The sequence below is a fragment of the Myotis myotis genome, unplaced genomic scaffold (assembly GCF_014108235.1).
Source record: "Myotis myotis isolate mMyoMyo1 unplaced genomic scaffold, mMyoMyo1.p scaffold_m19_p_14, whole genome shotgun sequence".
NCBI lineage: Eukaryota > Metazoa > Chordata > Mammalia > Chiroptera > Vespertilionidae > Myotis > Myotis myotis.
In genome coordinates, this window is record NW_023416318.1 from 37,896,944 (window position 1) to 37,924,123 (window position 27,180).

The 27,180-nt window shown below is 43.3% G+C and overlaps 1 protein-coding gene across 6 annotated transcripts in view; it reads right to left on the minus strand.

Moving 5' to 3' along the window:
- CRIM1 (cysteine rich transmembrane BMP regulator 1) overlaps positions 1–27,180 on the minus strand; it is a 175,442-nt gene that overhangs the window by 117,972 nt on the left and 30,290 nt on the right. For 5 of the 6 annotated variants that reach the window (XM_036334874.1, XM_036334875.1, XM_036334871.1 and 2 more), the window contains exon 2: positions 15,954–16,127. The exons of the other annotated variant lie outside the window; for it this stretch is intronic. In XM_036334874.1, coding sequence (XP_036190767.1) covers positions 15,954–16,127 — 174 coding nt within the window. The remainder of the gene's footprint in view (positions 1–15,953; positions 16,128–27,180) is intronic. 6 annotated transcript variants of the gene reach the window in all.

The following is a 27,180-nucleotide window of genomic DNA, read 5'->3' on the forward strand; positions in this document are numbered from 1 at the left end:
ATCAACGAAAGGCGTAAGTAAAATCAAACGACAGGTCGAAAAACGCTGTCTCTTCCTTTCAGAGGCCTACAGAGTATTTATGATAGGATGAGTTAGTGTTTTGTTTTCTACCAGCTGCAAATCTCCAATAATGACACACTTCTCCCCTTGTCAGGTCAACGACAGTCCACGTTCACGGTCGTGACCCCGAAGTATTTCCAAACTCTGAATGTGTTTTATACTTTAGGATACTTTCTGACAACCAATCTGTTTGTAGTGTCACTTTATTAACTGTTTGCAATCAAGGAACCAGAACATCTTAACTTAATGCCCCTGCTTAAAAATCTATAATAGATTCACAGTGACTACCATACAAAGTCCTTTTTTTTTTTTTTTTAGCATGTCATGAGTGATCTTTTATAATTAAATTTTATATCTGTCATTTTTCAATCCTCAGACATTTATCCATTACCCCCCAGGTGCCAAGTACTTTCTCTGCTTCAGGGAATACAGACGGGCACGCGGAACGTAGAATGTGGTTTACGTTCACAGCCACAGAAAGTATGAGGAGGACCTACCACACGGAAGCACGGTCCTCGGGCAGGGCATGGGGAGAGTGAGTCAGGCAGTTTGGGGATTCCTGGTAAGCTCAGGAGTGCACATGAGGACATGCGAATGCACTTCCCACCGGCAGCCTTGCTTTCCTAGGATTCCAGCGAGAATAACCATGTCTGAGATAGGGATGCTTGTTGTCAGAAACTTAAAAATCAGTTTTAAAGGGAGGCTAAGCAAATCGGGGCAGGGGATTTGTTCACAGGCTAACAGGTGGAGAGAGACACGCTGCCTAAGGAGAGGGTGAGGGTGAGAGGGTCAGCAGAAGACCATGCCGCGGAAATGCAGCCGCCAGCCAGCATGCGGGAAGCTTTGTAATTGTGTTCATGTGTTCCAGACAAGGAAACACTGTCGTGACTTAATTTCGAAATATCCCTATCTGAAGAGAAGGCCTAAAAATAACCCCTTCCTTGTTACACTTTGATGCATTTCAAAGGGTAACTGTTGTTGATGATTTTGAGAGAGAAAGAGAGAAACATTGATTGGTTGTTCCACTTAATGCATTCACTGGTCGATTCTTCTACGTGCCCTGACCAGGATGGAACTGCAACCTTGGTGCATCGGGATGGCTCTCTAACCAACTGAGCTGCCCGGCCAAGGCTTCCAAGGGTAATTCTGACTCCATCCAATTTTTGTCCAGTCTTCCCCATCTCAGGAAATGGTACCCACTGCTCAAGCAAGGAGCCTGGTATCGGTCTGGAGTCCACCTCCTAACCTGACCCCCAAATTTCATCAGTTTGAACTTTTTAATTATACCTGCCTTAAGTATACACACTGCACCCACTCCCTTTCCCCCAACTCTTATCTGGCCACATGTCACTCTGTGACAGTCCTTCAGAGACCTACCTACACCCCCCTCAGGTTACGCGCTCGCCTCCTGCTACAAGACCATGTTTACAGCCAAAGTTGAGCTTAAAGAGGGTGTCCTATGGGCTCTATCTGAGGCTCACAACTTCGCATGGATTCCAACTGCACGTAGAATAAAATCCAAACTCTTTACCTTCTTTTCTGTATGACTCTCTCCCTCCCTCTCCTCCCGTACTCCCCTCCCCCTCACTACACCACAGCCACAGGAAACCTCTGGTCCCCCTAAACACAAAGCTCCTTCCCACACTGGGGTTGCTCTGCCTAGAGCAGTGGTTCTCAACCTGCTGGCCCTTTAAATACAGTTCCTCATGTTGTGACCCAACCATAAAATTATTTTCGTTGCTACTTCATAACTGTAATGTTGCTACTGTTATGAATCGTCATGTAAATATCTGATACGCAGGATGGTCTTAGGCGACCCCTGTGAGAAGGTCGTTCGACCGCCAAAGGGGTCTCGACCCACAGGTAGAGAACCGGTGGCCTAGAATGTTCTTCCCCGGGCTCCTGGCACAGCTAGCTCCTTCTCAACCTTCAATTCAACTTACCCATCATCTCTTCAGAGAGACTTTCTCAAGTTATCCCATACTGGTCGCAGCATTCTGTCATCCCACTGTACTTATACAATCTTATTATTTACTTTATTATTTCTCTCCCAACACTGGAAGCTCGGGGGGACTGGGGCCTCATCTGTCTTGTTCTCCTTGCACCTAGCAGTGTCTGCCACACAGCAGGTGCTCAATAAATATTTATTAAATGAATGAATAAATGAATGAATTAGGGGAAATTTTATAGGTATTTGCTAAGAGTAGGTAATTATCCCCTTCAACTTGCATATATATATGTTATATGATATATATATATACACACACACACACTTCAGAACAAACATGCTTTTGTGAGTCAGAGGGCTTTTGAAAACGACTTTTAAGGCTACTTTTAATTTTAAATGTTAACATCTGTGCATAACAGCACGGGGTCCTCACTTTTTCATGTCAGAACTACACAGGTGGCCCACAAGTACTCGTGATGCAAAAACTGAGGGTGTCCAGCACCGAGTGGCCGAGGAGACCCATGTGGAGAAAGGCACAGGCTGCCGCCCAACTCCTCCAGACAAAGAGCGTCTAAGAAACGGTGTTTCGTACGATTCACAACCTCAAGAAAAGCTCACATACACAGAAATGTACTGGAGATAAAGCTGAGAAAACGTGAAACAGGAAGATGTCCCCGGTGTGCTGTTTTGATGCAGGTATTTAAACGCACAGGAAGTCAGTTTTGAGTGGCCCTTCCCTAAGGATAAACAACAGAATGACTGCAATACTAACAAGAGCAAAAATAAAGCTCCCACGTCAAAGTATACGGCAGACCCTTCCCAAGTCCTTTAATTAAGCTAGTCTCCCCTCAGCTACCAAAGACACTCTTGAAGACACATCATCCAGCAGCTGAAAATCCAGACGAAGACTCCAAACTATATACAGATGAGTGACTTGAACACTGGGGCAAAGACTCACCAGGTTCAAAATCGGGGCATTGACCGCAGTAACTTTTGAGTCTACACACAACATCTTTTTATGTACATTTGTAGGCATCGAATTTCATACAAAACGGGGGATTCTGTTTGCTTGCTTTCTGGTTCGAGGCTCCCTCTGAGAACAACAAGCCATTCAACTAGGTCCTGCCACAGAGCACAGGGCAGAAACATATTATTGCTCTTGGCCTCACGACTGTCCTTTCCCGCTTGCGTAAAAAGCCTGTGTTGACTGTACTGTGAAAAAAATTAAAGGAAAGAAAAGCCCTACTGTTGTAACGGTGCCAAAAAAGTATAAGAAAACAAACCCAGATGCTAGAATCTGAGGCATTTCCTCTGCTATGTGACTATGTCCTTTAACTGAAGGTCAAAAGAACATGAAAGAGCTGAAATATTTTAAAGCCCGAAATGGGTATTTTTGTGGCCTTCTCAGCTTATGCATGTCAGTGACACACGTTTCGCTGACATTTAACAAGCAGAATTTATTCAGAAGCATTCAAGAAAAATCCTGGTATCGCTTTCCGACACGATTTATTTACATTTCTGGTGCTTTATATTAATACAGATTGGTTCATTTCCCTGACAGCCCAAGTCCTTCCAAAATGGTAGTAAGTGAATCAAGTCCTTCTTAAGCCCATTTCACATTTACTACCCCTCATCCTTCAATACATCCATGCGCTGTCATTTTATAACCTCTTTTTCTGGGGACATTTCATTTCTTTTTGATGCTATGGATAATAGTAAATACTATGAGATTAATCTTTTTATTTCACTTCTTAGGAGGTACTTGACAGAGATTTATAAAGACCAAATGTGTTTTCTGGTAATAGGAAACAGTACCTCAGCCCATGGGAAATAGAACACAATCAATCATGTTATATTATGCTAAACACACACACACACACACACACACACACACACACACGCCACCCCATTTGGTAATATGACTGATATCAGTCAAAGTTTTTAAAACACATTTAAACAAAGAAAGAAATGCTCTTAAAAATCTTGATGGAAAAGTTAGTATGACTGAGAAATAGATAACACAAAGCCATGAAGTATCAATTAGTGTGTGATTTAATTAAAAATCCACCTGCACTGAACAGTGATACAACTGTAAGATGTGGCAAAGATTTAATAAAGATCTCACATCCATCAGAGAGCAGTAAAATGCAGAAGAAAAGTCCCACTGCAGAGCCCCGAATGGCCAAATAGGAGGGCTCCTGTAAAGTACTACTTCCCTTAAAGGTGGTCCAGAATGTTATGAATCTCAGAAATTTGGAGACCTTCCTGCTACGCTGGATCCTTACCTTCTTCCCTAGTGCTCTTCTTTCCATATATAGAATTGAAGCAGTTCATAAGTTTTGTTTTTTAGTTACCAGAATTCCGGTTATTTGCTGGAATGTTTTAAATAATTCTGTTGGGAGTCAGCAGGGTTACTAATGGACATACCATCTAATCATGACCCATTGCAGCTCTTGTCCACACAGAGGGAAAACAAGCTTTTTGACTTGTTGCTGTAGAAATGTCAACATAAGGAAGACAGTTTTCAACTTTATCTCTCATATTTCCTTTGCTACTCAATAGGGTCAGCTTCCTGGCATGTGGGAAACACACAAAACAGCTCAATAGCAAAGCTGGGTGTGGTTGTTATAGTGATAAGGGAAATGAAAGTGGAAGGAGTTTGAATAATATTTACTTGGAAAGTCTTCCCTTTTCCTCCACAAGCTACTCACAAAATACATAATATTACAATGATTCTTTAAAAAAGAAATCTGTTAAAATGTATAGCTGGTATTTAGATTCTATGACTAATTTCTATCATCGAATAAAAGCAAAACTTTCAGGAAACTCCTAATCAGAGAATGGAACACAATTATCAGTCCTGTCATATTTAATAACAAATAGGTCACTGAAGACATGTCCATATCAGGTAAGATAAAAGTAATCATATGCTAGCGTTTACTTCCATATATAAACTGTTATGTCACCATGTCTGTCTATGGTGCTTTCCATGTATAAACTGTTATGTCACTGTGTGTGTATGTAAGTTCATACATGCACATGGGGCATATGTACATACAATGTACTTCTTAGCACAGGACATTCACAAATACATATGTGACATGTATGCTTTTTTAAGAAAAAAACAAACATGTTTCCTATGCACATGAACACATACTATCATAAATGGTATGGGATACACTCTCTGGATTCAAGATGTTTGGTTAGTTATTGACATATCCAAAGGACCCCTGAGGAAATGAGGCTTGAATTTAGGCCAACCCAGGCCAGGAGGCACGAAAGAACACATAGGTAACATTTCTGGGAGTTCCGTGTCGCACTGAGGTGTGACACCACAGACTGATCTCATTGGAAAAATTCCTGACAGCACAGCAACAAGCTGGCTCCCAATCACAAATCATTCAGAAGATTCCACTGTGATTAGCAATCAGAGTGCCAAAGGGCACGAAGAACATCTCAGTGGAAGAATATTATCTGTTCTCTTTCCTACTGCAGGGATAAATCGTAACTTTAAATATGATAGGGGAGGTTTACAAACCTCACTAATTGCCCAGTCTGGGTCGGACACAGCTGAGACCATTAGATTTTGTTTCGTGCCTTAGAAGGGAAGCCAGCGAGGTCCTCTGAGGCCGCGGCAGGACCACCGTGGGAGCGGTCGCCAGTGCCCTGCTCAATGTGGTCTCAAGGATACTTCAGAAGCCACTTGAAATGCACCTCTGCCATCAACTCAAACTGCATCGAAACACCAAAACAGGTGTCCTTTCATGTCCACTGTTGCAAAAACACACCCCTGGTATTTATAAACGCTCTGGGCAGCAGATTGGACATTTTTTTCTGGGGGGGGGGGGGGGAGGATGGGGGGGACGGGCGGGGAGTCCAAAGCAGAACAGTAAAAAACAATATTTTTTTAAATAAGTACATAAACAAGATCAGACGGCATCCTAGACACCTTTAAAATGCCCTTCTGTGAAGTCAACAACTGGCGGCCTCACCTAGCTTTCTAACTTTCAGGACTTCTACTCTAAACAACAGAGCATGAGAACAGATTTGAAATAGGGGGAAAAAGGTTATTTCATTTTCCAAACTGGGTAAAAGGGAGGGAAAAAAACCCACCTAAAAATACACAATAAAATATGAGCTCATTTTACTGATACGCAGCTTTTTCTCTACATCTATAAAACTTGGATTTTTATCTCCTGACAAATATATGGATATATTAAGAAAGAAGCATCAAATTTTTAAAAAATATATTTTATTGATTTTTTACAGAGAGGAAGGGAGAGGGATAGAGAGTTAGAAACATCGATGAGAGAGAAACATCGATCAGCTGCCTCCTGCACACCCTCTACTGGGGATGTGCCCACAACCAAGGTACATGCCCTTGACCGGAATCAAACCTGGGACTCCTCAGTCCACGGGCCGACGCTCTATCCACTGAGCCAAACCCATCAGGGCAGACGCATCAAATTTTTAACATTATTAAATTCCCGTGTTGTTCTTTTGTGATTGGACCAGGAAAAGCAAGCCTACTGATAAGGAGGAAACACTTCACTTGCTTTTCGGGAAATTGAAAAAAAAAATCCCAGTGACAGAGAAAAGAATACTGAAGTAGCCCTAACTGGTTTGGCTCAGTGGACAGAGCGACGGCCTGCGGACTGAAAGGTCCCAGGTTAGATTCCAGTCAAGGGCATGTACCTTGGTTGTGGGCACATCCCCTATAGGAGGTGTACAGGAGGCAGCTGATCGATGTTTCTCTCTCATCGATGTTTCTAACTCTCTATCCCTCTCCCTTCCTCTCTGTAAAAAATCAATAAAATATATTTAAAAAAAAAAAAAAGAATAATGAAGTGTAGGAAAACTAGGAAGTTGTCAGCCAGAAACAAAAAAAGAAACACATCCACAATTTAAAGGAACATTCCAGTCTCTTGGAAAGTCACACAAATATTAATTCATCACGTATTAATTCCTTCCCTCTTCCAACTGCCCCGGCATTGCTTACAGCTGCTACCGCTTCCTCCTGGTGCAAAACACACTTAGCCACAGAGACTTCGGGTCAAAAGCAGGAAGGCACCCGATCAGAGAGTGTATCCCGAGTCTGAGAGAACATCCACCCACAGGAATCCATTCTCCCCATCTCAAAGACTATGCAGCATCAAAAGAATCCTCTCATAGGTTTCAAAATAAATTATGGCAATGCCCAGAACAGCATGCTTAGTGAAGGTCAATATGAACCAGGGGATGAGTCACATTTTATTTTCATTGGACCATTTCTTTGAAAAACCCAAATACTGAATTTTATTGCTCTATAATACCTTTCTGGGGAAAATTATACATTCAAAAATAGAGGCACTAGTCCTAGAAGTAAATCTAATAATATGTCTGTGACTCGTAAAATAGCTTTTAAGCTGATTAAAATACGTTTTGATTTACTTTTACCAGTATCTTCTAGACTGCCTACCATGCCAGCACTATTCAGACTGCGAATGGCTCCTCTGCTCTTATGATGTATACCTGGCCTACCTGTGTACTCCTCTCCTCTCCCCACTAGACTTCTTGGGGAGAAGTCCTTTCCATCATCTCGGATGCTCCGCCCCCAGCAGCCTGGCCAGCCCCAGGTCCATGCTCCCCACAGGTGCAGAGCATAGTCAGGAAGGGGCAGGATTAACTTTGGGGACCCTTGCTACGTCTTGAAAGTGCTCTCCTACTTATAATGCCCTGAATAGGAAGGATCCTTTCTAATGCCCAGTTAGAAAGGATTAAAATGCAAATAATGGCTGAAGTAACAACATTCTAGAATGTAATCAGCAAGACTGATTAATTTAAAATTTTCTTAGAATATAGGTGTTGATGATAAAGAGAGAAAAAAAGAGGACACTGGGCTTTTGGGGTGGGGAAAAAAGGTTAAAAAAAATAGAATGGGGTGGCCAGAAAGAAAAAAAGACAAATTTGGCAATCTTCACCATTTTGACCTAAGGTTAGTTCTACTCACCTTCAGTAAGAGGAAGGAATCATAGTTCTGCCTAGAGATACATCTTTATGTGTATATTGTATGCACTGTCTCCTATTAATATTTTCTTGCTTTTTAAAAAACTAACACATTCAAGGAGTATTTGAAGGCTCTCTTAATCAAGGTACTAGTAAACAAAAAATACTGGCAAGGGTGGGAAATGGAAAAAACAGTACCTAGCAGAGAATCCTTACCTGTATTGATACATTTGTAAGGACATCTGAAATGATCACTTTCTGATGGAATGTAAATTCCTGCTCAAGTGATTATACTCCCAAACTGTTTCTTGAACTTTCTAAAAGACCCTTTCTTTTTTTTCTAGAAGCAGAATAAAAACTACCATGCTTGCCCGAGTTGTCCAAAATCCCAGATTATGGTTTTGGACTACCAATTACCCTAATTCATGAGGTTTTAATGGCCTGAACTTGGGAATGACAAACTGATGGCCTGGGGCAGAAGGGACAGCTCCCACTCCTCTCAGGAAGGGCCCTGCCATGGGGAGGGGGTCCCCACCAGCTCCCTCTGCAGCAGCTGAGAGGTCTCCTGTGCGGGGACTCCTGACCCTCTGCTCACGTCAGGAAGAGCCTTTGTGGGCCAGGGTTTAGGCGGACACAGCTGGGCAGAGCGGCAACTCAGCAGCTCTGGGTGAGAGAGCATGCGCCAAGCCCTGGGAATAACCGAGGTCGCCTACAGCCAAGTCAGAAACCACAAACACGCAGGGACTGCTCGGGGCTACTGAGAAGCTGAAACATTAACCTTCTAAAGGCAGTCCTCGCACACAAACACCACCCAGCACCCTTGGAAGGTAGAAACAGAAGGCGTTAGGTTGCTTTTAACAATAACAGCAAGAATGTTTAAAAATATACACTGAGGATATTGTATTTAATCTCGAAACAAGCACACGCTTGTAACAAGAACTGTTCAGCGACACCTTCCGGAAGTCCTGCACTAACCTGGGCGTGGGTGTAGGAACAGGACAGCAGATAGTTGGGCTACACACAGTGCGGACAGAAGAGATGGCGTGAAAGCACAGGTAACGAGTTAAAGCAAAGAAAGGAGGAGGTCAATAAACGGTACAGAATGTTATTGGCTGTTTACCTATAACTGTATAGAAAGCATCATCCTAAAGGTCACACTGAAAACTTGTTTTTACACCATTTATTGATTGTAACCCCAATGTGGCTAAATAAAATGCTCCTACACACACACACACACACACACACACACACACACACACACACACTTTGCACCAGGATATAAACGATTTAACTGTGACTTTCATGCTGCGCACAAGAAATCACAAACAACCAGAGGTCACTGTATGACTTCCAACAGTTACAATGCAGGTATAATTATTCTAGCAACTGCTCGTCTCCAGCTGGCCTTAGGCCAAGTTCCTTGAGTTTCCTGTTTTGATTTCCCAGATTGTCGAATCTGGTATCCGCCTTTTGGTAGGCCTTGTTCCGCTCCCCCCGCCCCCCGCCCCCCACCAGTTATGGAGACATCAAAACAACAGTTTGTACCTAAAACATTAAATTCTACAAGACTGATTCGGTTGTCAACCAGAATGAAAAGTCTACGGCGTATGAAAATAAATAACTTCATCTACCCTTTCTTTCCCCAGGACATTGCTGGAATTTAAAATGAAACACATACATTTAAGATTTCCAAGTCACTTTATCTATATGTTCCAAAAGAGGAAAGATAGATCGTATTATCAATCTGTGATTATTTTTACAGAGAGGACGACGGCAACACAGATTTAAAGTTGTGTAAGGGCCTGGCTGCATTCCGTAACCAAGTCTCTGTGAGGGCATTCGGACAGCCCCAGGAAAAATCAAATCAGCTGGGGCCTTGGTGGTAGAAAGGCCCTTATCCATTTGGAAGATCAGGTTAAATAGCGTCTTATTTCGGCCAAGGGAAAGACTGGTGTTTCCCAACTTGATAAGCAATGTTAACTGAATTCCTCAAAAATGCTTTTAAAAAATAATATGTAGGAGCCGAAACCGGTTTGGCTCAGTGGATAGAGCGTCGGCCTGCAGACTGAAAGGTCCCAGGTTCGATTCCGGTCAAGGGCATGTACCTGGGTTGCGGGCACATCCCCAGTGGGAGATGTGCAGGAGGCAGCTGATCGATGTTTCTCTCTCATCGATGTTTCTAACTTTCTATCTCTCTCCCTTCCTCTCTGTGAAAAATCAATAAAAAATATATTTTAAAAAAAAATAATAATAATATGTAGGAGCTAAAGCAATGCATTCAAAAGCATAATACTGGTGTGGCTGTCCTGAGAAAAGTCGAGTCTGTGGAGACTATGAAGCACGTGGCTAACTTAGAAATTAGGAATCGGTGCACGTGACGTCCTGCAGCAGACAAGGCCCAGAGGGTCTTGCTTCAGGATAAATAAGAATCAGTGATGGGGAGGGTACATCTTTTATTGGTAGTTATGTTCATACAGGAGGCCTGGTACATGAAATTTGTGCACTCAGGGGAGGGGGGGCCCCCTCAGCCCGGATTGCAAGATGGCACAGGCCAGGCTGAGGGACCCCACTGGTGCACAATCAGGGCCAGGGAGGGACGCAGGAGGTTGGCCAGCCGGGGAGAGACTGTAGGAGGGGCCCAGGGCATGTCCGGCCCATCTTGCTCAGTCCGATCGGCGGGAAACCAGAAGCAAGCTAACCTATAGGTCGGAGCGTCTGCCTCCTGGTGGTCAGTGCACATCATAGCGACTGGTCGACAGGTTGACTGTCTGCACCCTGGTGGTCAGTGCATGTCATAGCGAGCGGTTGAGTGGCCTTAGCATATCATTAGCATATTACACTTTGGTTGAATGGCCGACCAGACAACTGAACACTTACCATATTAGGCTTTTATTATATAGGATATTCTATTATCAAGGATTATATAACAGCAGTCTTGAAAGGCCAAGTGCTTCCCAAAGATGTTTTCTCCCCCCAACTATATAAACCTCATAAAATGTATAAAACCCACCCATGTCTACCACCCTTCCACTGATATGTATATAGTACCTATCAGCTGTAAGGACCTTGCCAATGGACTGCTGCTATATCATCATCTTACAGTCCACAGCAGTCACATTTTGGGAGAACTCACAATTTTACACTCAGTGATGGGGAAGGTACATCTTTCTGAATCATTACACTGAATCATTGTTACTATAGTCAATACTATAGGAAAGATTTGGGGATAATGACATTGAATACCATGCAGATCAATAGAATTGTAAAAAAAAAAAATCCACAGACAAAAGGTGTTAGCCATATTTCTCATGTTTAGCAAAGTGCCAATAGGTACACTATATAAAGGTCATCTCCACTAACAAACCATTTCCCACCATGCAGTCTTCGGATCCGTTTTGTTCCTCACCACGTGATCCTGTGCATATGCTATGAAATGCCTCAACTGGGTTTTAATTTCTTTTCATATTTACTTGGAAAAAAGTATAAAGATTTGCATAATGAAACCATGACTAGGTGTTAGTGTCTGAAGTAGAGCAATTTATAACAAGTGCTTTGCTTTTAAAAAGGAAAATAGCGGAAATCAAGTCAGTCCAAGGACCACTTACAGGGAAGCTGTTGTCTCACACCAGCACAGCGAACACCAAGCGAGGCCGATTCACGGAAACCCTCTGTGGCCTTGCTACTCAAAGTCCCTGGAAAGCCCAGTGGCAGGACTTCTCCTGGGGGCTCGCTGGTGATACAGATCCCCTGGTCCTAGTTCAGTTCCGGTAAATCTAAGTCTCTGGGTGACCACCAAACTCTCTCTCATTAAAGAAAACCAGGAGATTCCCTCTGTGCCCGCCACCCAGGCCTCACCGTGGACCTGGAGCCCCACGTGGGAACACGGGTCGGGCAGAGCTGGTGCCTCTGTCATCCCTGGACTCAGATTAGGAGATGGCAGCAGGCTGCTTGCTCTGGGTCAAGAGGGAATTTTGTGGCACTACCTCAAAGATGGAATGAATGTTTCACTCTCACATCCATGTTTCTCTCTATATATCCCTCTCCTTTCCACTCTCTCTAAAAATAAATTTTAAAAAATCTAAAAAATACAAATAAATACAAAATAAAACCTCAATCACATGAAACACATGCAGTCCAATTACGTACCAACTACATGCTGTTGCTGCATTTATCTACAAAGCTTCTGGCTCAGCGTTTCTCCCCTATTCACTGCGCCTGTCTCCTTCCTGGCATCGACTGCATGGTCAGTCATGTAAGTACTGTCTGGCATAACCCTCAACCTCCATGCCCCTCTCTTTCTCTAGGACTCACCGGGAAAACCCTGGTTAAATCCACCTCTCCACCTACAAGGCATCTGCTGCATTATCTGTGCTCCCTTCAGCTGGGTAACTACTAACCTGAAGTAGCTGTGGGCGCAAGCAGGTGACCCTAATGCATTTCCCTTCTTCATTTACTTATCCTCTCTCTCAGATGTCTGCTTCACATTTTCCCTCCCTCCTCAATGTTTCATACCTCCTCATCAGCTGACCTTGTTTCATTCATCTCTGAGACACAGGAACAATTTTGCTCTTCTTCCTCCTCAAAGACTCTGCTCCTGCAATTACCATCACCTTTCTTACCTTACTGGTCTCTCCTCCAAATCATTCTTGTCATCATTCAAACAGGCTGTAATACCTCCCGTAGTTTTAAAGTCCCTCTGGACCAGCGGTCGCCAACCGGTGGTCCGCGGACCACTGGTGGTCCGTGAGGTCCAAAAGGTTGGCGACCGCTGCTCTGGACCCTATATCCCCCCCCTAAAACAGCCACCCCAATTATCAGTTCCATCCTATCACAAATATCTCAAAAGAGTTTTCCCATTCTATGACCTGCACTAGCATTCTTCTATGATTTCAGGTTAGGAACCCTAGAATCATCTTTGTGCATTTTCACCTTTCCCTCAAGTTAGATGACACTATAGGTTTTTCTGTCAAAATGGTGTGCACCCAGCTCCTCTGTGCTGTTTCCCTGATACTCCTAGTCTCGTCTCCTGTGGCGCCCCCTCTAGATAACTGAAGCTGCTCTCCAACGAGCCTCCTCACTGCAGCCTCTCACCCACTAGCATACCCCTCCAGCCCCAGTCTGCGCAACATCAACTCCCCTATGCTTTGCTTTTCCCTGCTCATAACCTGCAATGCTTTCTGATAGCTCCAATGGCCCGGCTTAAGTTCGCTGCACGATGATGAAGTCATTTCACAATCTGGTCCCAGCCTGCCTCCCATCTTTATTTTCTATTAACTATCAACACAACACCTTGCTGTTTTTGACTAGTTCCCCAAGTGTGTTACATGGAAGTCACGCAATCTCACTTCTACATTTTATTCTTTTTTCCACATCACACCCCTTCCTGGATTCCATCACCATCCAAATTTCAAGTTGTTCCAAGTGCATGTCCTCCATGATATCTTGGAGACTATTAGTATATAACAGCCATGAGGCTATCTATATAATAAAAGCCTAAGCAACCATTACGGTGAAACGACCAGAACGACCGGTTGCTATGATGCACACTGACCACCAAGGGGCAGACGCTCAACACAGGAGCTGCCCTCTGGTGGTCAGTGTGCTCCCACAGGGGGAGCTCTGCTCAGCCAAAAGCCGGATTCACAGCTGGAGAGCACAGCGGCGGTGGCGGGAGCCTCTCTGGTCTCCGCAGCAGCACGCTGAGTGGTAAGGAGCAGCGAGCAGTAAGGAGCAAGGGTCCTGGACCACAAGAGGGCACAGGCCGGACTGAGGGGACCCCCCTGCCCCTCACCCCCAGTGCACGAATTTTGTGCACCGGGCCTCTAGTTAGTATATAATTCCAGATCACAGTTTTTGGCCCTAATCTCCTACAGCATTCAAAGTGTTCATTGCTATTAATGACTGAAATTATATACAGTACTCTATTTCCACTAATTCTCTTGTGTGCAATGTATACTTGAATAAAAGTAGAGCTTTTTCTTCAAAATTGTTTCTCAGAAAAGGGAAACCCCTTACAACTGACTTCTTACAAGAGCTCAAATACTGCAGGGTGCTATACTTTGAAAAACAAAGTACTATTTGTAGAAGGCACATTAACTTTAAGTGACCTCAACCAATCCTATTTCTGTATTATATAGAGGCCATCTGACAGAATCTGTTAACAAGGGGGGAAAAGGAACAGAAATTTAATCAGCTATAGCAATTATTCCTGAGAGAATGATCTTAGAATTGCAAGTGCTGTATCTTGTAAACAGCCTTTTTAGAATCACTTTGAAAATCAATGCAGTTAAATCTCCACATTGTCAAGACCATAAATATACACCTAACTAATTAAAAATACAACAGTCCTGGTTTTATGTGAAAAGATACTGTGTTTTAGGACAAAATGTCTTGTGGTAACGTGGATTCAAAATCTGTTGTATCTCGACAACTTAAGATGGTAGCGAGGAGGGTGTGCTCAGAGATCGGGTGTCAAAATGACTTGGAAGGTGTACTAAGCCAAGGCATTGACAGTGATGCATTTGAAACATCTGAATAACACACTTTGGTGAAATGTAAGAATGGCAAAAAACAATCATCTAAACTGTTGTAGTATTTTATACCATGTGGTTTTAAATATGTATGAATAACTAACTTAATCATTTAAACAGAAATTTGACCACTGCATCTACATCCTTGAAAGTTATATACTGAAGTTGGCAAAATCCTATTTTTGGCAGGAAATGGGGGTGGGGACAGGGGTGAACAAAGAGACAGTAAAAATGAGTTCATTAACGGACTGTGTTGTCTAATGACATGATGTGACTGAAAAAAGACTTTTACATGGTTAGTCCCTGGCTTCTTAGCGACCCGCTGTGTGAAGCTCAGCTTTCCCATTTCCAAATTCAAGGACTAGAGTAAATGTGATCTAAGACCCACTGTGGTTCTAAGATTTTACACCTATTGTTTTCTACTATATTCTCTTTGAATGATTCAGCAGCACTGGTACATACAAATAGATGTTATCTACAGACGGTTATAAATTTCTTGTTCTTTATTACCATTTAACATGACCTGGAAGCTTAATGCAATTCAAGACGTCAGTCCTGCTCTACTGCCCTCACGGGTTTGACTTTGGACCTTAAAATGTTGGTATTTCACTTCAGAATGGCATCATTTTAGAAATAAAAGGTATATTTAAGCATGTCTCGTTTAGTCCTCTTTTTCCCCCTCAAAGAACCTGGAGCAGAGAGAGAGTTCAGGGACCAAGTGAGGCCCAAGCCCAGGCCTCATCCTTTGTTAATTCTGCCACAGCACCAACCTATTGGCATGCCATTGAGACTACTGTAGCTAGGAATCATATTTTCAAGTCCTCAATCTTTCTTCTAAGTAGCATGCATGAATGTACCAAAGTTATGAGCCATATTTGTGTAATTTTCTTGTTATTTTAATATGATTCCTGACTTCATTCTAGAGGTGAAGTACCCAGTGATCCATCCACACCTATGTAATTTTGCCCCATGGCAAAACCAACCAAAGCCTTCAATCGTCACCTCACAATTCTCCCATCCCAGCTCAAGAGAGAATGCTTTCTTGCCAGATGAGCTGCATTCCTAATTAGCACTCTCCTCATGGAGCATCTTCCTGTAGTAAATCAAGCGGAATGGACCAGGGGACAACAGATGCTGATCTCAAGCACACCACTCGTGAAAGCTCCATTACATGAAGGTGACCTACGTAAGCTGGCACCAAGGGCCTTGTTCATACTACCATAGCATGACCGGGCCACGGCTCCCAGGAAACACACACACGTGTGCGCACACACCCCATCACGTCAGCACCTGGTCAACTTAATGCATCTTGTCTGGGATTATGAAAGCTATCGATCTCTGTGAGCTTGTCATTGCCTTCCCAGGCTCAAATACTGTCACTGCTCAGGCTCCACGATGCTAAGCTTATGATTGTGAAAATGAGTGCTTACCCTGAATCCTCTTTAAGGCTGAAAGACACAGATCCTTCCTCGGAAACTCAAAGGGGTTGTTGCAGTTCCGAACGGTGACACATTCGCATTTCCCATTGATGATATTGCAGCCGGAGACAAGGTTTTCTTTACAGGGTTCAAAACCAAGCAGTTGGTCATCATCCCAGTTCTCATCTGTAAAACAATTAAGAACCACATAATGTTTGCTTGTTAGCTTCCTTCAAAGAAAGGCCTGTTGGAAAGCAAAAAATGTGCGGGGAAGTCAAGATTAATATCTGATTTGGGCACCTCAATTTACGGAAGGCTGTCTGGCTGCAATTTTACAAACGAATGAAACCCAACCTCCTGATAACTGAGGAGGCTGAAATATAGCCACACATGCACTAGTAGACAAGCGTTTGTGATAAAAACCACTGCTTCTCTTATGTGTTATTAGGATAACTGAGATTCCTTTAAGATTTTAAACACAGCTTCCTGGATTTTCCCACGTTCAATCAAATTACTAGGGGCCACATTAGTCAATCTACAAAAGTATTCCCCAAAAGCCCACAATATTTTATGCCATCTGGTAGAGAACACCTTCGGGTTTAAAATGGCTCTCAACCTTAGTACACCAAGGCAGGTAATAAACATAAAAAATCAGATACTAGCAAGAGTTAAGAACGGGATACAATGGCGGAGACCCTCTTCAGTGCATTTCAGGAGAGATGCTAACATCATCACTAATCACAACCAAAGCCAGAAGGACAACAAAACCAAGGACTACAGCCTGGTGAGAGAGGCTGAGCTACTCCAATTCCACACCCAAGACCAAAGCAGTGTTCTGGTCACGGAATGGAGGAGGCTGGAAGAAGCAGACTATTAAACCCACCTTCCACGGGACCCAGCTCACAGAAATGACACCAAAATGACAGACGGTAGACAGACCCAATCCTAAATAATATTCCTCGGAGTTGAAACCTCCTATAGGCAACCAGATTATTTCTCTATGAATCTCTGGGACGTTATGTGGGTTTTCCCCCCTTAACGTTATCTTTTCTAGATACCTTATCGCACCTTTAACTGGGTACTGGCTGTTAAAGAACATGTTTCTGATACCATATCTGAAGAGAATTTTTTAAAGTGCTTGAATTTAAGATCCCTTAAACCCATTGCTCAAACAAAGGCAGGTAGAAAGCCATCTTAAGAATGTGTTTTCTCGAAGACGGTGCAAATGAACAGCCATGATTTTTATGGGGCTAATTTTTACTTCTGGTGACATCCTGATTTATTGTATAAGTCAGGCGAAAGACTTGTTTTCCTACACGGAAATAAATAACTTTCTGGTCAAGGGGTCTTTGGAAGGATACCACTTACAGTGTAAAGAGCTGCAGCATGATTCTTTGAAAAGAGAGTATAGAAAACCTCCTGTGTTTTAATTTCAGGAGATCAAGCTCACAGGTGATCAAAGGCTTAGCTCTTCGTGAAATGATCTGAGAAGCTTAAACAAAGCCACACTTTATCTGTTTTAATATTTGTTTTCCTATGTATCTGGTCTTTAGAAATGACATGTATATATATATATAACATGCACATACGAAGGTATATTCCTATCCTCAAGACAACAGCAAAATTACTAAATTACTCTGAAAGGGAAACCAGAAAAGAATATATTGAAACAATTCAACATGGAAAAGTGGGTGATAATTTAATCTTCAGTTCTAATAAATAACAGAGCAGCACATGTAAATAATTTCTTATCTCTATATTTAATTGTGGACATGCTATTCAGTACCGCCAGCCTCATCCAGGGTAAGTGAAATTTGCCATGAAGGAATTTTTGAGACCCTATATTTAAATGTGTAACTCAAATAAAATTCAACACCAGGAACTTAAAAACTTGTAAGAAATTCAAGTAACATTTGAACTACTGAAAACCATACCTCTCTTCTTTCCCCTAGTCTGAGAAAAACTCTTTATTACTATTTTTCTAAATATGTGCAATTAACATATCACCAAACTGAGTGGATTCTAATGCAGACTTTTCCCCACAATAAAAATCCCTCCCCTTCATTGTAACTGGAACTCCCTGAAGACATCTTTCCTGAACTACAATACCCTCAACCCAGGCCCCCCGGCCACAATTCTCCTGTCACTCCACTACCCCACCATTCCCCACACTGTCTGTCACCACCAACATCTTTCTCAAAAAACCAAACCTGCTCAGTGGTCCAAACTTCTTACTGAATATAATAAGAATAAAAACATAAGGTTCTTCATGATATGCCTTGTACCTACTTCTAGACTCCTCTTTCACCAGTTGCTCCCATGTCCGCCTGCTCTAAGCCCACTGAGATCCTCACTACAAACTATTCATAATGCTTCCATGCCTTTGCTCATGGAGTACCATCCACCTAGATGCCTCCTGCTCTTCATCCTCTGGCACCTCCTATTCATCCTTCAAGACCCAGTTCCAATTATACCTCTTTGAGAGTCTTGTCAACACAGAGCTGCTCCATCCTCCATGCTTCTGCAAACACATAGACCTTTGTCCCCTTTGGTGATGCTTTTTATGTTAAGGCCAAATTTCCCCTCTAGACAGAGTCCTGACAAACAGAGCCCGCTCTCATCCAATTCTGAATCCCCTTAACTGCAGGATGTAGTACAGTGTTCAATATCTATCCATCTATCCATCCATCCATCCATCCATCCATCCATCCATCCATCTACCTATCTGGATTTTCATGTCACTGGTATGGTCAATGCTGTTATCTATGCTTTTTCTTTTAACAGAAAATGTTTCGTTAAAAATATGTCTGTATATACATGTACACACATACATATAAAACATCACAAGGAAAGCTATGTTTCAGTGTAAAGAGTATGTCTGCACAATAAAAGTTGTATTTAAAACGCTGATCAGACAGGCATTCGTGAGGCACGCATTTTGAAGAACTGCTTGGGTACATTTTGGCACTTTTCCCACAAGAAATCATCTATCACCAGGCTGCTTCCCATTGCAGCTCTATGACTCCAACCTCTTATCACCTGGCTGGCATCGGCAGCCCTCCCACGGAGTCCGTCTCTGAGCCAATTTGTTTCCACTGCCAGATGCTTTCTCAGCCTCCCCACAGAATGAAAAGGCAACTGCCCTTCATGCTCTCCCTGGCTCCTCACTGCTGCCGGCTTTGCTCTCAGCCGAAGCCTCCTGGCGGTCGTGACAGCTGTCTTGAAGAAGCATGGGGAAGCCTGCTGTCGTGGCCACCGTGGCCAGCCAGGAAGCTCTGACTCTGAAGCCAAACATGTCTTATATGTTTTAGTTTCTTTTTTTTGAGAAACCCTCTCCATTCTATGTCCCCATCCTAATCACTACTTTGTTTTTCTTCTTGGAAAACAGTTCCATTGGCAACCACCGCTTTATAGGCTCAAATACAACAGCGGTTCTCAACCTGTGGGTCGCGACCCCTTTGGGGGTTGAACGACCCTTTCACAGGGGTCGCCTAAGACCATCGGAAAACACATACATAATTACACACTGTTTTTGTGATTCATCACTATGCTTTAATTATGTTCAATTTGTAACAATGAAAATACATCCTGCATATCAGATATTTACATTACGATTCATAACAGTAGCAACATTACAGTTATGAAGAAGCAACGAAAATAATTTTATGGTTGGGGGTCACCACAACATGAGGAGCTGTATTAAAGGGTCGCGGCATTAGGAAGGTTGAGAACCACTGAAATACAACATGCTTCTGGGACCAATGAAATTATGTTTTCCTATTACTGGGCATTATACTTTAAGACCACTTAACAGCCAACCGGCAGGGGTTTAAAGCAACAACGTAGTGAAGGTTTGATCACAGAAATCAACTCTGAGCCCAGTGGTGCTGCTGACAGCACTTGGGAAACTTGATGTTTTAAAATCTCTTTCTCCCCAAGTAAATCATGTATATACAGTGCCCGGACCCAGGTTCTGGTTCTCTGTCAGATTCCTGGTTTCTCCTTGGACCTGTGGGGGTGGGGAGGTGAAAGAAGTTCAAAAACAGTAGTGTCTTCCTGGTACCTCCATGTGACAAGAATTCTCCCAGCCTGAAAGCTCAAGGCAACCGAGATAACTCTGCAAGTATTTTTTTTTTTGGTGGGGTTTTTTTCCAGATTTTTTTTCCCATTGATTTTTAGAAAGAGGGGGAGAGAGAGGGAAAGACAGAAACATCGATGTGAGAGAAACACATCGACTGGTTGCCTCCTGCACCAGTTCTGACCAGGACCTGAGCTGCAAGTGTATTTTTAAGCGTGTAACTTCCGCAAGATACCATATGAGGATGTTATTTTCTCTAAACAAACAAACAAAAAAAAAATGAGAGAAACCTAATAATTTCATGTATGGATTAAAAGCTGTGCATGTTCCAAGAGGTTCCAATATGTGGGTACTACAGTGAAGAGCCAGTGGTATCTGGCTGCTAACCCAGCATCGCCACTTGGGTGTTTACAAAACGCCTCAAACTATGATGCTTCTCCCTCGAGACGGCCACCTGGCTCAGGTAGGCCGCGGCACAGTGACGCCACGTGGACGTGCCATCTCATCCCAGGGAACGTTCATAAGATGTGTCATCAAAGTCTGGAATTTAACGACTTGTACTGCTTCAATCACGGGAATTCTTAAGGGAAATTGATTTTTTTTATGCTGTTTATTATCTTGCCATTAGGATTGACTACAAGTGCTTGGCGTGGACAAATGCAAGGACCAACTGGCAGAGTTTATACACACGCGCTCTTAAAACAAAAAGCATCTTAGCTTCTATGCGTGCTAGGATGCCAGCTGTTTTACCACCATCGCTTTGGTATCACCTGTGCAAATGTTGACACAGAATAAAAGCAAGGAGCATTTAATATGACTCTGAAATAGCTTCGACCTCATATACTTGGGCTCCCCCAGGTTCTGGGGCCCACACTTTGAGAACTGCTGTCTAGAACAAGAGCATGTCTTACTGGTATACCTGGGCCAATGCAAATAACAAAGGACGCGCTGGCTACCTCTTCTCTGACGTTACCACTGAACCATAAAAACACGTGTGTGTGTTTTAATATATATTTTTATTGATGTCAGAGAGGAAGGGAGAGGGAGAGAAACATCAATGATGAGAGGGAACTATTGATCGGCTGCCTCCTGCACGCTCCCTACTGGAGATGGAGCCCAGAATGCTGGGCACATGCCCTGATCGGGTATCGAATTGTAACCCCCTGGTTCATAGTTCAAAGCTCAACCACTGAGCCACGCCGACTGGGCAAAACATGTTTCTTTAATGTGAAGTAGCTGGTTCAGAACTGGTAAATAGGAAGAGAAAGTCAGGATAATGCAGAAGTTGGTGTTGGTTCATAATGTGACTTTTTTTTGCAAGTTTTCTCATGATTAAAGGAAAAGTCTTAGCAATAAGTGGCCACCGTTAAGTAAAGCCTGATGAGCTTGTTTAAATTCCTTCCTTTAGTGCAAGCAATGGCTGCTCTGGTGCCTGAACCTTCCACTACATTAAACTGGCCAGGGAGGTTACAAGTTAGAAAAACAAAAAAAAGACACAACAAAAACCAGACCCATTTTCCTCCATATTTAAAAATCATGAGGAGAAACTACCCTTGGATTTTACATTTATTTCAGATGAAAGAGGTCTCCATTCGAAGTGAATGACTTCGCCCTAGCCGGTTTGGCTCAGTGGACAGAGCGTCGGCCTGCGGACTCAAGGGTCCCGAGTTCGATTCCGGTCAGGGGCATATACCTTGGTTGCGGGCACACCCCCCCAGTGGGGGGTGTGCAGGAGGCAGCTGGTCGATGTTTCTCTCTCATCAATATTTCTAACTCTATCCCTCTCCCTTCTTCTCTGTGAAAAAATCAATAAAATATATTTTTAAAACAAAAAAACAAAGTGAATGACTTCAAGACTCGGCGCCCCACAGGAAGAGCAGCGTGAGCTCGGGGGTGGGTAAGCTGTAAAGGATGAGCTGCCCAGGCTCAGGGTGCAAGTGCCACGTGTGGCCTACCTGTGTCACTGTTTCTATTTGAGTTCTTCTTTACATTTACCCTCTGTGTACACAGTTGCATAGGTTCTGAGCAACCTGCCCAATCCTGTTTTTCTCAGCAGCCCTCCTATCTTTAGCGGAGTGAATGACTCTGCAGAACATGCTTTTTGTTTTAGAAGCGCACCTGTGGTGTCGAGGCAAAAACACCTGTCCTTCCAATAGGCCTGCTCCGTTCTAACCGGGACTCGGTCTTTCTGCCCACAAAGTCTGTTCCAACATCTATTCCTTCCATATTTGACACAGAGGCTTCAAAAGTCTTAGCGGCGGTGGAGAAGAGCTTCAATCCTGAGCAGGAAAGGGCGTGTTGAAGAAGAGGGTGTGAAGGAAGAAGCATCTTGGAGCAGGCATGAAAACACATTCGACCCCAGTTCCAGAGGACACACCCTTCTGTGCCCAGGCGTGCCAGGGAACAGCCATGGCAACCAGGCCTGACTCCTCCTAGATGCCACCTCTCTGGCCTTCAAAATACCTTTCCACCTGCTTGCTGGTGTCTGAACTGCCCTTAACAGAGCAAAACGCATTGGGTGTGACTGCACTTGCTGGACCAAGTGCGGTGTGTTCATCTGAAATAGGATGTCCTGAAGGCAGAAGGCCTTTGCATACTCGGAGCCTTCCCTTTTGTAACCTTGTATCTGTGTAGGTTAATGGAATTTACTCCAAACCAAGGTATAGCCACCCCCCATTATGTGGCAATCCGCTCACCAGAAACATGCGATAGCAGATATTAAAAGGCAAGAAGCAACTTCACAGCACACACTCAGAAGCTCACAGTAATGGAATTCTGTTGGCCGGGGAAAGGCTTCTGGGAACATATATCAAATTAATTCTCCAGCTGTGCACATAGTCCCATGCCTAGAGTAAGATGCAAATAGCTAATACTGGCATCTCTTTCCAGGCCAGCCTAGAAACTCCAGTGTAATGTGAAATCGTGGCTCCTAACTCCCCCAGTTCCTGGCGGGCTGTCATCAGGCATTCGGTTCTGCTCAAGGAGGAACCGGATGCAGTGAGCGTCCTTTCTCTCTGCTCCAAGCTTGAGGCGGATGTTCCCAAAGCAGTGCTTCCCTCTCCCTCTTCGCTTTCCTTGTGCTGTAATCAGCGCAACGCAGGAAGGCGGTTATCAAAAATGACGCATGCGACAGGAATTTGTCTTACGGACATTTCCACAAAGCGAAACTATGTTGGGCATATGCAACCATACACCAGAATGGTCAAAGCCAGAGTCTAAAACAATGGAAATACTAAACTACGCACACAAATGCTGTTTGAAGATTAACTCTTAAACCGACACGAACCTCTAAATTATAACATGATCTTTGATTCATTTTATGTCCAAGTGGGGAACTCTTTAAAAAACAGTACTGATCCAATACACTAAATCAGTTTACAGTCAATATTAATGATAAGCAAATGTTCCATTGCTGTAATTTTTGTCAGATATCTTAGCAATACACTTCACGAAGGAGGACCAGTGATGAACTATAGGCTGTAGATTCATCCATTCATCCTTCCTTTCAATCATTCATTCCTCAAGCAGGTATCTAACTCTCGGTTGCACACCCAGAACAGCACGGTGCTAAGGATTTAACCCTCCAAGTACAATTTTCCATCATTCTAACCAAAACCATCCCAAGTATGTGAATAAAATGTTCAGGATTCTAGGAATCCTGAAACAGAGGAAATGGTTAAGTAAGGGATGGATAGTTTCCTATTTGATAGCAGACGCTAGTGGGGAACAGAGAGGAGCTTAAGACAAGGCAAGCAGTGTCTCCAAAAGCAAGGAATTCATGGGACATGAAGAGAGGAGAGGCTGGCACTACAGTACCCCAACTCTCTGACCTCACAAGTCGACCTACACTAGGAACTATCCATCAACCTTAAGTAGAAAACCAGACAGAAGTGGGGCAGGCCATGGGGAGGGCCCCGGCCCAGGAGACCACAACCTTAGCTCTGCCATTAGTTCATGGAGCAACCTTGAACAAGGCATTTGGCTCTCTAGGCTCCCATTTTTTCGTGACTAAAACAGAGGTGGAATGATTAATTCATGAGGTCCCTTTAGACCTTACCCTCATGTTTCCTCGATTCTTGCATCTTCGTTGAAATTGTACAATGCTAACAATTTACTGGGAACGGTGTGATAGAATCACCTGCTTATGGTATTTGATTGACAGGTATTAGATTGCTCATGTAAATTTTCCCCACACTACAATTATTTTGACTGTACCCTATGGTTTCATTTCCTCTGCTTTGAGAATAGATCCCAACATTTTTAAAGGAAAGACTCAGGCCTCTTCCCCTGCCCAGTGTTTATGTAGTGCTGCACTGGCTGCCTACTCAGGCACACACCATCATTAAGAAACAGTCTTCTCAGAGCCTGAATATCCCTTAAGACATGTAAACTCCTTGTCTAACCAGCTTGTAAGAATATTGGTTTTCAGTTATCAAATGTACTGCTGATTAAAAATTCACTTATCTTGCCCTGGCTAGTGTGGCTCAGTTGGTTGAATGTCGTTCCACGCACCAAAAGGTCGCAGGTTCAATTCCTAGTCATGGCACGTGCCCAGGTTGTGCGCTCGATTCCCAGTAGGGGGCGTGCAGGAGGCAGTCGATAGATGTTTTTTCTCTCTTTCCCTCTCCCTTCCTCCCTAAAATCATTAAAAACATAATTTAAAAAATTAATATATCTTAATTGAGGGAAAAATTATCATGGAGAAGTTCCTAATTGTTTCATATTTCCTCTCTTCACCTAGATATTCTAAAGCCATCCCTGAATCAAGCCAGGTAATTAGTCATCCCTTATGTGCCTTGTTCATAGTGTTTTATTCTCCTACAGAGGTGTGCTAGTGTAAATAAAACTCAGGGACGGGTTATTAAGACCAGCCCTATCAAACTTCTCAGGGATAGGAAGCTGGGAAGCAACAGTCTATAAAATCCAACATCTGGCCATCCAAGTCTTTGGCATGGAATACAAAGCCTGTTTAGATCTGATCCCAACCCACTTGATCAACCTCATCTCTTCCACTCCTCCCCCTTACTCCAGTAATACTTAATGACTACATGCTCCCTAATTGCCGGGACTCCATGGCTCTACACAAGCTGTCCTCCTTCTTCTAGAAAGCTCCTTCTCTTGCCTTGCTTTGAAAAGCCCTCCTCAGTCTTTAATACTTTCTCCAGTTTCATTCACCTCTAGGGATTAAATTAATTTCTATCTCCTCTGTAGGGCTTCTACTGTCTATTAAAATTAGCTCACTCATGGCAGCATAATGAAATGGCTCCTCTAATCTCTGCCACCAGAAAGTGGCTTCATTGACGCTGAAGGTCGAGTTTGACTCTTCTGTTTGTCATCGTGCTGTCATAGGGCTTAGCAAACAGTAGCTTGGCAAAATAAATGCGAGAGGACAAGGAGACTTGACTTTATTCAAGGCAATCGGAATCTTTAAGCGCCAAACCTTTTCTGGAAAGCGAGTTTGGTGGTAAGGAAAAACAAGTCTATTATTCAGAAATACAGAAGCATCTTTGGCTCTCGGTCTTCCAACTTGTGGGATATTAATATTAACTCATGTTTTCTTTTTACCTCAACACTGTATATTAACCAACACTTCCATATGTCAATCAGTATTTATGACATGTCCAATAAGCAAATAAATCTAATATTCTTCAACCATGTCAGATAAATAAATAACTTAATAAACTCTATTTTCTCCCTTTCTACACTTCCATCTATCATGACCATCATTAATGTGACACAAGTTAATGCCTCTTGCCAGAAAGGGACTTGTAGGTATAAATAATGCACAGTACCATTATATAAATATGAATGTGTGCTCTAACCTAAAATCAGCTAGCCAAATGGCCAGGAGCAAAACAGAAGACTAGATATGAGAATGCCTTTTTTTTTCCCCCTAGATTGCACTCATCCCAAAGTGTGAACCACTACAGCGAAAAGCATAAACGTGACCAGAATTTCAAACAAGAACAACAAAAATGAACATGGTCCTCTGAAAATAAGCACTTGCAAGGATATAAATTTTTCATTCTACTAGCTGAACAGTTAGCACAGATAACAAAGCACATTCCACCCCCCACGACGAATCTTCTCGTAGCAGTTCACAGTTACCGAGCCACAGTATACATGCCAGAAATTACTAGTACACTAGATGCTCTCCATAGCCCCACAGGTTTGGCTGAGCAGAGAAGCTAAGCCACGCAGGTCTGAATCCCACGGGATCATCATCAAGCATAGGATGGGGAACTGAACAAACAGGAAAGTGGGGTCGTCAAAGGGTTGGGCGAAATTTCAGGTTCACGCGAGTCCAGAGGACATGAGTGCCGGGAGCCGGTCCATGCTTGCTGTTTCAAGGGACCTGGCATATATGGCATACTGTTCTTAATATGTTTGCTCACCTTCTTGGCACTATGTGTTTTAACCGAGGTCTCTGAGAAAGGTTGTTCCCCCAGGTAGGGATTTTCCCCTGAAGTTAGGGAGGGAATAAAACCTCTTAACTAAGTGCCAGGTGGGTAATTAATCACTTTAACTACGAACAATCATGCTTAAGCTACATAATCTTTACTCCCTGGAATGGAGATAAGAAACGCCCTAACCTTTGAAATAGAGATTGATAGGATTGGAATCAACTGGTATAAATACAGATGTAAGAAGACAGAACTTACAAGACAGAACCTACACAGGAACCAGAAGACAGAAGAACTTCGCTGGAGAGAACATAGCAAAAGATCCTGGATTGAACCTGACTACAGAAATTGGCAAGAGAACCTGATTAGAACCTGGTGACTGAACCTGGCTGGAGAACCTAGCGAGGGAACATGGCTACAGAACCTGGCTGGAGAACCTAGCGAGGGAACATGGCTACAGAACCTGGCTGGAGAACCTGGAGAACCTAGCAAGAGAACATGGACACAGAACCTGGCTAGAGATGCTAAGCAGAAACTCTCTGGAGATTCAGACCAGAACTTGGCTGGAGATCCTGGCTAGGCTGCTGATCAACTGAACACTGTCTCCATGTCCCTCCTTCTTCGCTGACTCCTTCTACACCTTTGGGGAACCCTGGACCTGCTGGGGTTGGACCCCAGCACATGAGCATCAGGGAGGAGGAGGAAGGAACACTGCAATTCTCCCATTTCAATGTGTGAAGCCCATAGCATTGCAAGT